General features: G+C 46.8%; 1 protein-coding gene across 1 annotated transcript in view; it reads right to left on the reverse strand.

Moving 5' to 3' along the window:
* The window catches only part of dnah10 (dynein axonemal heavy chain 10), a 123,036-nt gene that overhangs the window by 11,025 nt on the left and 97,979 nt on the right, over positions 1 to 14,032 (reverse strand). The window contains exons 63-71 of the mRNA XM_055655466.1: positions 13,081 to 13,228; positions 11,075 to 11,354; positions 10,038 to 10,267; positions 9,085 to 9,358; positions 7,716 to 7,820; positions 4,494 to 4,648; positions 3,710 to 3,864; positions 2,940 to 3,123; positions 1,795 to 1,995 (exon numbers count right to left, since the gene is read on the reverse strand). Coding sequence (XP_055511441.1) covers positions 1,795 to 1,995; positions 2,940 to 3,123; positions 3,710 to 3,864; positions 4,494 to 4,648; positions 7,716 to 7,820; positions 9,085 to 9,358; positions 10,038 to 10,267; positions 11,075 to 11,354; positions 13,081 to 13,228 — 1,732 coding nt within the window. The remainder of the gene's footprint in view (positions 1 to 1,794; positions 1,996 to 2,939; positions 3,124 to 3,709; positions 3,865 to 4,493; positions 4,649 to 7,715; positions 7,821 to 9,084; positions 9,359 to 10,037; positions 10,268 to 11,074; positions 11,355 to 13,080; positions 13,229 to 14,032) is intronic.

Below are 14,032 nucleotides of genomic sequence, written 5' to 3' on the forward strand. Positions count from 1 at the left end.
ACAGTGACCTGTTACTGGTAGCATTACCAGTCTGAGATTGGCACATTCAATGCCCTTCCCACTGGTATGGAAGCTTCCTCTGGGATACCAGACGTTGCTCTTCAGATGTGTGTTTGGCCTTTCCATAGCAATGGACAGCCAGTGGGTACGGATAGGGCACAGGAGCTCTGCCAAAACAGTCACCAAGTCTACGCTTGGTTGCACCAACACAGGGGAGGCCGCATCAGGAGCATCAGATGCAGTAGATCAGTTGGGAAGAGGTGTGTCAACCTCTGATGCACTTGAAAGGGCGTTTAGGTATTTCGGTGAAGGGACAGGTGTTACACCTCCTTGTAGAACAGTGCCTGGGGAGGGGGGGGGCTGCAGAGTCACACAGGACTGGTGGGGGGGGGGGGGGGGGGCTGCATAGTAGGTCCTTCAACCTTTGAACTTGTTCCACAGGTCAAAGGGATCGCAGCTGAGCCCATTTTCCTGCCCTACTCCCATATCCGTCCATCTCAACTTTGCACATAGGCATTGACTGGGTGTCTGGAATTGACATGGAAACATGGAAATTGAGTGGGTGCTAGGGTATTACAGGGCATTGACTGGGTGTTCGGGCATTGACTGGGTGTCCATTCACATTGACTGGGTGTCTGGGCATGAGTGGGTCCAACATTGACAGGGCATTGACGGGCATGACTGGGTCTCTCCATTGACAGGGCATTGACTGGGTGTCTGGGTATTGACTGGGTGTTGGGTGGTTGTCTGGGCATTGACTGGGTGTCTGGGCATTGACTGGGTGTCTGGGTATTGACTGGGCATTGACTGGGTGTCTGGGCATTGAGGGTTCCAGGGCAGATTCATTGACTCTCTGTGTGGGCATTGACTGGGTCTCTGGGCGGTTTTAAAGGCATTCCCCCTGTCTGGGCTTAACTGGGTGTCCCCATGACCTGGGTGTCTGGGTATTGACAGGGCACAATGGGTCCTGGGCATTGACATGGTCCAACCCATTGTCTGGGCATTGACTGGGTGTCTATAAGACTCCCATCTCAATCTTCTAAATTGACTGGGTGAGGGCATTGACCAAGTCATCCACTGGGTGTTGGGCATTGATAAGACAGTCCTGACATCCCATTGAATCAGTGTCTGGGCATGACTGGGTGTCTGGGCATTGACTGGGTGTCTGGGTATTGACAGGGCATTGACTGGGTGTCTGGGCATTGACTGGGTGTCTGGGCATTGACTGGGTGTCTGGGTATTGACAGGGCATTGACTGGGTGTACGGGCATTGACTCCAGGTGTGGGGCATTGACCAAGACCCTGGGTATTGACAGGGCATTGAACCTCCCTGCATTGACTGTCTGGGCATCCCTGGGCATTGACTGGGCTAACATACCATTGACTGGGTGTCTGGGCATTGACTGGGTGCTGCACATTGACTGGGTGTCCTGGGTATTGACAGGGCATGACTGGGTGTCTGGGCATTAGGGGTCGCTGGGCATTGACCCTTTCCCAATCGGGCATTGACTGGGTGTCTGGGCATTGACTGGGCATTGACTGGGTGACTGGGCATTGACTGGGTGACTGGGCATTGACTGGGTGTCTGGGCATTGACTGGGTGTCTGGGCATTGACAGGCTTCTGTACCGAGAGCCATACATCTCAATCTTCTCAACAATGAAATTTCTCCTCATTCGCCCCCCCCGTCTGAAGAATCTTCACCTTGAGCTCAGCATCCCCCCTCAGTCCCCACATTGACCAAGGGCTTATGTTGACATTCATCATCGTTGAGTACAAAGATGGTTGGATGTACCTTCAGTGAGTTCTGGAGTATTCCAATGGGAAAGTCTTGGATTGGGTCAGTGGTGAGCCACAAGCGGAAGTCGGGGTGAGGTTTGTGAATCAACTCCAGTGCCTTCTCCAACTCCTTCAGCCAGCGCACAAGCAGGTGGCAGTTCTGCAGCATCAGCCACTGTCCACGAGCTACAGCTGTCTCCAGCAACTGTAACGCTACCTGCAACACAGAGGGAGGGGAGCAAGCAGCTGAGTGCGGCGGGACACTGAAATAGCAGACCATTCTTGTGGATCATTATCCTGCCTTCAGACTTACTTTAAAACGCGGGCGCTGTGTCAATGGCAACTCAGGTGAAGCTTATTTACCTAAACAGTGGTGAGAATGTTGAACAGGCAGTTGTTTATGAGGGGGTTGGACCAGAGGGGAGATGGGAAGGAGGGTCAGAATGAGGAATGATGGAGTAGAACATGGAGTATCTCACCACAGATTGAACAGATCCAAGGGTCTGTTTATCTGATGGACATCCTGCATAGTCCAATATATAGCTGGTGTAAAATGATAGATATGCTGCTATCCTGCTACTTCAATGTGGATTGCATTAAGGAGCAATCAGCATTGGTCTGGGTTTAGGGGAGGCTCAGTGCCTGAACCCCACACCCACCTCGTGCTCAGCATCACCACTGAGACATTCCTGGTCCTGCCCTATCACACCCAACAATCACATCTTCTCTGGGCAGAATAACTGGCTAATTCTTTCAGCCAGGCATACACGTAACGTTGTGCATTTGAACCAACTACTAGAAGTGATAAAGTGAGGAAGGTGGGATATCTCACAATGTGAACGTGTGACTTCCCTGCTCACTCATCCACAGCCCTACCATCCAGCAAGAAAATCATGTGCCCATGATAACCAGCACTGCAGTGTGCACAGCATGCTCGAGTCATAGAGTGATACAGTGTGAACATCACACTGCCCCTAGAGTCATTACCCTAACCTAATGTAAGAGTGATACAGTGTGGACTCCTACATTACAACAGGCACATACCCATATGACACACATTAACTTCAAATAATCAGACACTCGGTGATGTGAAAACGCACAGGTTAATCAGCGGCTAAAGAGCTTTCTCATTAATGCAAGGAACAGCCATGGTTTCTATACCTTCTCTTGTCCTTGTCCCATAGCAAGGAACTTTAGTCGACTTGTTCCGAACCCTGAGCGCTCAGCCAGCTTGGACAAGTCAGAAGCTGGATCAGAGCCAGGGCTGAGGATGAAGACAATGGGTGAGTTAGCCGTGCTCTGCTCAAAGATCGCCTCAAAACTGATGACAGGCGGTTGCACAAACCTGGGGCAAAAGAACACGGCTCATTAGTGACATCAAACTGGATCATTGTGGATCATTATGGATATCTAACTAAACATCTTACTCGAGGTAACAGGATAACAGAGTCTAAAATGAACGCAGGAATTGCCCGAAGGATCTGACTGTTGGTCAGCTCACCAACATTATCAAGGTCCTTATATCCAAATGTATAGTTAATGTGAGATAAATACAAGGATGTTTTCCACATTCCTGTATAGCACATCACACCTGGTTCAGAGTGGGTCCTCACCATTAGCCAACACTGCACCCACTACTAGACTGAACACACACTCACAGTTACGCTGTGCCTTGGTAGCTTACAAATGTTCTCAGCCTTTACAACAGCAACAGACACGGGAAGAGGTTGTTGATGACACTGTAAACATCTTAATTGGGTCCTAGTTTGCTTCTGGTCAGAGAGCCAAGAAGGTGCAGCTTCGAGCTGGACAATACAGTAGGAGCCCAACTGATGAGGGAGAAACAAAGACAACTCCTCTCTTCTGATGATCCAGGACTATGGGGGGGGGGGAGGAGAATAAGATGAAGTGTGAGAAGCCACAACACTTACTTCTCTCCGATGGTGACAGCGATGTAGTCCATCACTGCACGGTACACGCGATCCACACGGAAACAGCGCAGCAGCAGCAACTTCTGGAAACTGTTCAGCGTGTCCTTATAGTGGATCGGGAATTCCACTTGTTCAGGGGCATCGAGGTCATACCACTACAGGAGACAGAAGCAAACACTCAGCAACTGTGTGCAACTACTGACGTACACCAGAGCTCATTCACCCACTTTAGCAGGAGAATTATAACACCTTCATCTATTTATTTAATATCAACACTTGTATTGTCCAGTCAGACAATCTCTTCGTCTCCACGAAGTGATGGCCAGATCCAGGAACAGCTTCTTCCCCACTGTCAACACACTATTGAACGGACCTCTCATGTGCTAAGGATGTAGTTCTGATCACCCAACCTACCTCATTGCAGCCCTTGCACTATTTTCTACCTGCACTTTCTGTGTAGTTGAAACACCGTATTCTGCACTCTGGTACTGTTCTCCTTGCACGAGCTGTTGTGCTTGCCCATAGCTTGACTGTTCTCATGTAGGGTGTGACCCAGCTCAGACAATCTTTCTCACTATCTGGGTACGTGACATTCCCAGCTGTGTTGTCTGTGTCCCACAGTATTGCTCTTAACCCAGGTCAGTGAGCTCTTGTGTCAGTGGGGATGATGGTCAATCTGTTCTCAATTGTTGAGCTACAAACCACACACCTCCTTTTGCATTCACCAAGTGCATGTCTGTCTAGGCTTTGGCAAAGGGATTTATTACAGTGAGATGCTACTTACATTTTGCCAGACCTTCTTATTCAATTGCAGGTCATCTGCAAGTGATGCAAACTGCTGTGGAAAACTGGCTGCAAGATGAATGATATCTTCCCAGCCCTGATCCGGGAGCCAGGGGCATGGCTTTGGCCGCTTGCTTTTCTCCAGAGATATGTTTCCTGTCAGATGCAAAGACAGGCTTAGTGTGGGCACCAATCTACCACATGTCCAGCAGTTTGTCCAATCAATTATCAAACCAACCACACCAATGCCACCAGAATATCACAACCAAAAAGAGAAAAGGTTCAAAATAGTCAGCAAGTCAGGTGGGATCTGTGGAAAAACACAGTGATTACGTTTCCAGGTGGCGACATTATAGGATGAAATGTAGAAAGGGTTGAATATTTTGGGGCAAGTATGGATGATTCTGTTTGTAATGTTCAAACATTGCAGAACCTAACTTCAATCATCATCAATGGTTAGGGTTAGGGCAGGTACAGGGATGTACAATGTAGGTACTTGGATACAGGCCTAACGCAGGTAAACAGAATGACCTTAGATAGACATCACATTCTGCTTCTGGGCGGTACCTATGATTCCTTGCATATCACTACTGCAATATTTTGCATCGTCTAACAAATATTTTAGTTTGAGCATATAAATAAAATTGGTGCTCTGTAATAAGTAATAAAAGGAATACTTGTAAAAAGAGGTTGGCAAGTTTTGCCACGTGCCGTGTCAGTTCGTGCACAGCAGTGATCAGGATGGACCAGAGGCCTGAGCTGAAGACGCTGTGGGTCTGATTTGTGGGCTTGAGGAGCTCATGCACTGCAGCGTTCCTGCATCGCAGTGCGGCTGCATGCTGCAAGTGTGCCAGAGAGGCACAGATACAAAATTGTCACCGATACTTGGGGTAATCAATAACGCACTCATCATGCTGAAGCAACAAGGGTCTCTCACGTACGCACTGCTTACTGGAAGCAGATGGCATCAAATATTTATGGTTTGCAAAAAACCTTTCTACAGAGTATCCGTGCTGAATTAACTGGAATAATAATACTCACAGCAACAGTTTACAGGAAACCAGCATCCATTAACAGCAATTATTGATCCAGTGTTTTAAATTAAATTACATTATTCATAAACACAATTTACACAGTTCTAAATATTATCGTATTCCAAATAATAAACTGTAAAAACAGAAACCTTCTCGTAGACACAAAGATTGCGGATATCGTAAAGAAAAATGTAGGAAATAGCAAGTCAGAAAACAAACCTGAGCTAATGTTCTCTGATCAATAGCCCTTTGTTAGAACAGTTAAAAATACAATATTTAAAAACTCAAACAAAATTACTAAATCTGATCTATGAAACTGATTACAATCAGAAATTAAATCTTCACTTCCAATGGTGTGTACAGGATAAATGCTGTATATATCTTGCCGTATTCTTGTTAATGACTGATGATGCAGTACAGTGCAGAGCCAGTGTTTCCCCAGTGTCGCACAGCTGTCTCACTGCAGAGGAGCTGCCGTGGCGTGTGTGTGTGTGAGTTGCGCTGACACTAGTGAGGCTGACACTAGTCGTGTGGTCACCATAGACAATAGGTGCAGGAGTAGGCCATTCAGCCCTTCTAGCCAGTACCAGCCATTCAATGTGATCATGGCTGATCATCCACAATCTAGCTCTCTCTTGAAAGTATCCAGAGAACCGGCCTCCACCACCCACTGAGGCAGAGAATTTCACAGACTCACAACGCTCTATGTGAAAAGGCGATTCCTCATCTCCGTTCAAAATGGCTTAATCCTTATTCTTAAACTGTGGCCCCTGGTTCTGGACTCCCCCAACATCGGGACATGTTTCCTGCCTCTAGTGTGTCCAAACCCTTAATAATCCTACATGTTTCAATAAGATTCCCTCTCATCCTTCTACACTCCAGAGTATACAAGCCCTGCCGCTCCATTCTATCCACATATGACAGACCCGGGAATTAACCTGGTGAACCTACGCTGCACTCCCTCAATAGCAAGAATGTCCTTCCTCAAATTTGGAGACCAAAACTGTGCACAATACTCCAGGTGGGGTCTCACTAGGCCCCTGTACAATTGCAAAAGGACCTCTTTGCACCTATACTCAACTCCTCTTGTTATGAAGGCCAACATGCCATTAGCATTCTTCAGTGCCTTCTGTACCTACATGCTTACTTTCAAGTGAGTGATTTTCACAACTACACCATTCAGATAATAATCTGCCTTCCTGTTTTTTCCACCAAAGTGGATAGCCTCACATTTATCCACATTAAACTGTATCTGCCATGCATCTGCCCACTCACCCAACCTGTCCAAGTCATCCTGCATCCTCATAGCATCCTCCTCACAGTTCACACTGCCACCCAGCTTTGTGTCATCTGCAAATTTGCAAATGTTACTTTGAATCCCTTCATCTAAATCATTGATGTATATTGTAAATAGCTGCGGTCCCAGCCCTGAGCCTTGCGGTACCCCACTAGTCACTGCGGTCCCAGCCCTGAGCCTTGCGGTACCCCACTAGTCACTGCGGTCCCAGCACTGAGCCTTGCGGCACCCAACTAGTCACTGCGGTCCCAGCCCTGAGCCTTGCGGTACCCCACTAGTTACTGCGGTCCCAGCCCTGAGCCTTGCGGTACCCCACTAGTCACTGCGGTCCCAGCCCTGAGCCTTGCGGTACCCCACTAGTTACTGCCTGCCATTCTGAAAGGGACCCATTTTTACTTCTATTCCTTATGACCTCAGCAGGTCAGGCATCATCTGTGGAAGGAATAGACGGATTTCATTTAGGGTCAGCGCCCTTCTTCAACTGAAGAATGGATCAGTCTGAAGAAGGGTCCCGACTTGAAAGATTATCTGTCCATTCTCTCCACAGATGATGCCTGACCCACTGAGTCTGTCCATTTCCTCCACAGATGCTTCCTGCAGCATTTTTTGTTGTTGTTGCTCAATACTTACTCATGAGCAATTCTTTGCAGGAGCAGATGATTGGGAGATTTAGTTTGGGGAGTTATTCCAGGTTTTGCAGAGTAAAGTAATCTGGCATTGAAAATATTCATGACACCTATAGTTCTGCTGCAAAGTGAATCCAAAGTTCACATTCCTCTTGATATTACTTAATGAGAATGTGTAGTTAATTTGCAGATTGCATCAGATTATCTTAATTGATCTTTATTTCGAAGCCTTTAAAGCACACATCCAGCTCTGACAGGTGAAGTACCTTTGAGGAAAAACTCCAGCTCTTCCTGTGGGACGTGCTGCTCGGCCTGCTGCAACTTAATCGTCATGTTGAAAGCAAACAGCAACTTATGCTTCTCAAACAGGCCTGCAGGCACAAGGGAAAGGTTACTGTCTATGTTGAGTGTTATCTAAGGTGAAGAAAGACAGTTCTGCAGGCAGTAGCTTCTCAACTGGTAGTCAAAACAATAATACTGGGTCAGCTACAGTGAAGGTCAGAGGTCGACTGATACTCTGACTGTGATCCAAAACCAATCAACATGACAATGCTAACTACCGATGCTAACTACTGGTTAACTACCGGTGCTAACTACCAGTGTAAAAAATATCACCCACCATTACTAAAAATGGTAGTCTGGCGCGCTGACCTCTCCTGGACTGAGGCCAAGCGATAACTCTTAGACACCTCCTTAGACCATGATCCCACAGATGAGCACCAGGCCTTAATATCACACACCATTACTAAAAATGCGATGCACCGGTGCTAACTACTGGTTAACTACCAGTACTGACTACTGTTGCTAACTACTGGTAAACTACCGATGCTGTCTACTGGTTAACTATTGGTGCTGATTACTGGTGCTAACTATTGGTTAACTGCAAGTGATAACTACTAGTTAACTGTGTGCTAACTACTGGTTAACTGCAGGTGCTAACTACTAGTTAACTACTGGTTGACTACTGGTGCTAACTACTGGTTAACCACTGGTGCAGTGCTTTGGGATGTCCTGAGAGGCATCTTTCTTGTTTACTGACACAATCTGTAGTTAGCCACATGAAGTTCACATTTCCAAGTCATTCCATATTTAACCAATGTGAAGCTATGATTCACATTCACACAGGTAAACACCCTGACATTTCACAGGTAAAATAGAGATTATATCAAAGGAGGTAATAACAGAGTGAGCACAAGCGAGTGACAGAGTCATCTTTGAAGCAGATCTTTCAGAAAGGGGCCAGAGCTGAGGTTGAGGAAGTTAGTCAGGCAGTGCCTGGAATAAAAGGTGGCCTTGCATTTCCCAGCTTCTTCATGACAGAACTTCATGGTCAATGAATGACCTTGGGTTGAGGAGTGTAGTCACTAGTGGCCGGAAACACAGGCAGCTTGAGGACTGCAAGCTCCCATAACCAACGTAAGGAGCACTTCCACGTCACCTTGCATCAACAAACATCATTCATGGACCCTTAACTCTGACTCTAGGACAAGTCCTACCACTGACATCAACACATGGACAGTAAAAGCCGTATAAAAATGCCATTTATGTGACAGTCAATTGTAAGGTAACACTCAAGTGGCCACCTTCAATACATTCCAGGAACATGAATATTGTATCAACATCGACAACACTAACCTGTGCAGCCGTAATTATATACATTCAGAGTCAATGCATTCATGATGTTCTTCAGTCGCTTTTGAAGTATAGAGTCAGGCAAAGACTTACGAAGGGATAAGTCAAAGACATCCAGGAAAGATGACAAAGAATATTGGTACATATTGTTAACCAGGGCCATCTCCGACAAGACAAAAAACAAAATGGCTCCCCTCCTGGCAGCGGGTCGATACCCATCTCTCAACTTGTCTATATCTATTGCAGTCTTTGCAGCCAGCTTTAGCTTTTCAGACACCTGCCAGCAGGAAAGAGTTTATATTAATAAAATATTTTGTTTAGTGTAGAATAACATAAACCGTTACTGACACTGCTCTACATAGCTGTTGTTCTCTTTGTCTGGATGCAAACAGGCCCTTTGGCCCATCATGTCTATGTATGCTAGCTTTGTAGTCAGTCTCCCAGAGCCCGCTGAGGTTTTCAGCCTTTATTATTTTCCATTTAATCTTCATTGGTTCTGATTGTTGACCATAAATACAGTGAGGATCGATACACGGCGCCACCTTACATTCCACTGACCAACGGCATGAAGACTCAATTCTCCAATTACTGGCAACCTCCACCCTCTGTCCCACTGACCCACCCAGTCCTCTCGCACTCAGCCTATCTGACACACGCAGCCTATGACACACACAGCTTATCTTACTGGGCTCGCTATCCCTTGTCCCTACTGCTCCCTTGTCTGGCTCCACCTTCCTTTCACTTGATGTTTCCACTAACAACCTCCCAGCCTCTGCTGCTCTCTGTACCCACCCACCCGCCCCACTTGACTCCATCTGCCCACCATTCTCTCCTCACCTTTTCTACGGAGTTGGGGACTCTGGGCTCCCTATGGCCTCATGGACAAGGGGCAAGGGAAGAAACTAGCAGCCTCTGCTGCCACTGTAATGCCAAGAGAGATCAGGGCAATTGTTTACCTCAGTAGCTTTAGTCTTGGTTTCTTCTAGAGTTTCGACCAGTTCAACGTTATCCAGCATGTTGCCAGTGGAAGTTGCAAGTTCACGTAAAAGAGAATCCTCCAGATCCTTTAGCAGCTTCTTATTCTCACTAGTTTCCTTGATCAAACGCTCCCTCTGCTCCTCCAGTTCTCTCCGCTCAAATGCCACAATAACACTCAGTAACTGATCTTCCAGACCACTTAACGTCACTGTAGGAAGAAAGTCAGAATCTGCAACAACTCCCAGGAAACCAATCCTACCAATATTATCACCAAATAAACATTCTGTTCAAAAATAGTGCTTCCAACAAATGTGCAGCAAGAATAAGACAAGATTGGCGTCACGGAAACCAGAGTTACAGCTCCAGCAACTTGGCTTGTATTCTGACCTCGGCTACTGTCTGTGTGGAGTTTGCACGTTCTTCCTGCAACTGAACAAGTTTCCCCAGGTTCTCCAGTTTCTTCCCACATCCCAAACCCATGTAGATGGTTGTCTAGCTGGGCATCCTAACTTGTTCTGATGTACCATTGAGTGGTTGAATTTGGGTGATGTGGGAGATGATGGGAATATCATGAGTGCCTGATGAATGCCATGCACCATGAGCCAAAGGCTCCGTTTATCTTCTGCATCTCTCAATGGCTCTGTCAAATAACCTCCAGACCTCCAGACACACCTGGCTCAGCACCAGACACCTGGCTCAGCACCAGGCACATGGTCATGCAGGGAATGGGCTGATATAGATTATGCAGGCTGATAAGGGTTGGCCTTGGCATCAGGTTTGGTACAGACATTATGGGTTTGTTCCTGTGCTGTACTGTTCTAAGTTCTAATTCCAGTTTGCTGAAATTCCGCAGTGTTCTTTAAACACATGATTGGCTTTATGCTGCTTGAAGGAAATAAAAGCCTTGTTAAAGAACAATAGTTTCTCAATCTCCGGGTGAGAGAATTTTTTAAACTTACAGTAGGGGAGATATGAAGCAGGATTTTGAGGAGATCTAGACTACAGATGAAATTACCTGTGTAGTTTATCACCATGGATTTCCCAAACACTGCAGGTTGGTACTTGGGGTTAGCGAGCTTGGTATTGAGGTACATTTTGAAGTTGGGATCATAGTCGACCTCCTTGTCGCCGAGCCGAACAAAGTAACGGCCTGCTTGTCCTTCAATGTTCTTTTCCAGGACATTATCAATGACTGGATCGATGTACTCATCAACATCTTGGAACAGGAACGGAAAGCCATACTTGATGGCCATCTCTAATTGCTTCAAGAAATCTGGATCATTAAATGAAGAAATCTGAAAACGATCATCAGTCATTTAAAAAATAAAGATGGTCAGAATCAGAGAAATACCATATTATAGACACAAAAAACAAGGAGATATTTAGATGGAACCTCTAAAAGCCAACCTTTGCGAGATGAATATTTGTGTAAATTGCTGATTTAATATTTTGCTGCTGTCTTCACAGTGGCACCTTCACAGCAGCACGAGTGTGGTTTTGATCCGGACCATTGGTGCCATCTGTGTGGAGTTTTGTACCTTGTCTCTATGACAGCATGGGTTTTCTCCAGCTGCTCCGGTTTTCTCACTTCTCAAGGACGTGTGGGTTTATAGGTTAGGCCTGTGCAAATGACCCCGAGTCTGTAGGTCGTGATGCGAATGTGGGATAACATAGAAGTAGTGTGATCAATGGTTGACGGTGGGCTGAAGGGCTCATTTCAATACGTGGCCTTCAATAAAGAGCATTGGAGTATAGATGTTTGGATGTTATGTTGCAGTTATAGAAGACATTGGTGAGATTGCATTTGAAGTATTGTGTAGGAAAAAACTGTAGGTGCATGGTTTAAAGTAGACACAAAAAGCTGAAGTAGCTCAGCGGGACAGGGAGCATCTGTGGAGAGAAGGAATGGGTGACGTTTCGGGTCGAGACCCTCCTTCAGACTGAAGTATTGTGGTCCAGTTTTGGTCACCGTGGAATAGGAAAGATGATTTTATAATGGAAAGAGTGCAGAAACAATTTCTGAGGAAGTTGTCAGAACTTGAGGGCCTGAGCTATAGGGAGAGGCTGGGCAGGTTAGTACATTAGACCTGGCGGCTGAGGGATGATTTTATAGAAATCATGAGGGGACTAGATGGGGTGAATGCACCGTCTTATTCTCAAGGATCGGTTTAGATGGGCCTCTTAGTCAGCATGGTTGAGTTGGGCCAAAGGACCTGTTTCCGTTACTCTAGAACAGGGGTCGGCGACCTGGGGCTCCCGGGCCGAATGCGGCCCGTAACCCAAAATCATCTGGCCCACAGGCGGATTTTTTCCCCCCGTAATTATTCGGCCCGCCGAGCGCCCGCCCGAGCTCTGTCTGTACCGCATCCTGCGCAAAGCCGCCGGCATTGCCGCGCACCTTCTGTGAACACGTTTAGGAAAGAACTGCAGATGCTGAAAAAATCGAAGGTAGACAAAAATGCTGTAGAAACTCAGTGGGTGAGACATGCAAGGATTGCATGAGGCTGCCTCACCCGCTGAGTTTCTCCAGCATTTTCTCCAGCAGTTACCTTCTGTGAACACGTGATTTGTTGCCTGCCATCTGGGGCGGGATCCATGTGTACACGTGATAAATGTGGCCCACCATCCGCTCACAGACATGCGTCCCGGCCCCGATGCAGAATAAGGGTGCCCACCCCTGCTCCACAACCAAGATTGTTATCTTTGTAAAGTAGGGGTTGAGGGAAGACAATTGAAGTGCATGAAATTGCAACAAAATGTTGGAGTAACTCAGCGGTTCAGACAGCATGAGTTACTCCAGCACTTTGTGTCTTTTTTTGTAAACCATGTAGCTGCAGTTCCTTGTTTCTACTGTATGAAATTACGAGGTGGGTCAAAGATTCTGCCCCACACCACAGATGCTGCCCGACCCGCTGGTGAGATTTAGCTCAAGATTCCAGCCCATGCAGATTCTTGCAGCAGCAGCAGCGCACTCACGTCCTGGTGCCATTAACGTACACTAAGCTCAATGCACAACTTTACCTTCAAATTGGTCTTTGCCTCTTTGCGCTTGATCCAGTTTAAGGCCTGCTGCTGCGGGTCGATGCAGAGTGGGAAGCGACTGGCCTGGGTGGTGAGAATGCCGTTCTGAACAGAGAGCTCATCTGGGGGTAAACCCTCTGAACCCCACCTAAACCCAGAGGGAAAAGGTCAGAACATGTGTGAAATAATCACTCAGCTGATAGATAGATGTCGACACTGACAGATGTGTAGATACTTTTGGAAAGATGTAAAAGCAACAGGGCTATTGTAGTGGGTGACTTTAACCCCCCTGGTATTGACCAGGACTCTCAGTGCAAGAGGTGGAGCAGAATGTTGTAAGTGATCAGTTTGTGGAGGAGGGGGCACATTAGACATTGCATGGGACAAGAGTCAGCACAACTCCTTCAGTTTGAAGATAATGATGAATAAGTATAAAGGGCCTGTCCAACCGCGGACCTAATTTGTGACTCAAACTCGCAGCATGGTCGACACGTGGTCCTGGGAGGTCACTGGAGCTCTCCTTCATGCTCGAGGGAAGTTCCCGCATACACGCGGCCTCAGTTTGGTCGAGGAAAAAAGGGACAGGCCCTTAATTCAGTCTTTCAGAGAAAGTACTAAACGGGGGTCGGGAAAATGAAATCATTGTTTTAAGGAGCAACTAGAAATTATCAACAGCTGTTATTAGGAAAGACCAAATCTGAAATGCGGGAGTGTTATAAAGTCCAGCCGAGTGGCAAAGTGGAGGAATATATTTCCAAATTGGGATAGTGTTCTCCTCTGTGTTTAAGGCTGTGGGTTAACGAGATGTTGCTGGACTAGTCTATGCAGCAAGTGCACTACACTGTGCGGGAGTAGTGGAGGAAATGAGGTGGTCAGTGGCACAGAGGGGAGGCAACAGGCCGTGGAGAATTCTGTAGGTCTGGTTAGTCAGCGGCTCGGGGGAAGATGCACT

Source organism: Leucoraja erinacea, chromosome 25, assembly GCF_028641065.1.
Source record: "Leucoraja erinacea ecotype New England chromosome 25, Leri_hhj_1, whole genome shotgun sequence".
NCBI lineage: Eukaryota > Metazoa > Chordata > Chondrichthyes > Rajiformes > Rajidae > Leucoraja > Leucoraja erinaceus.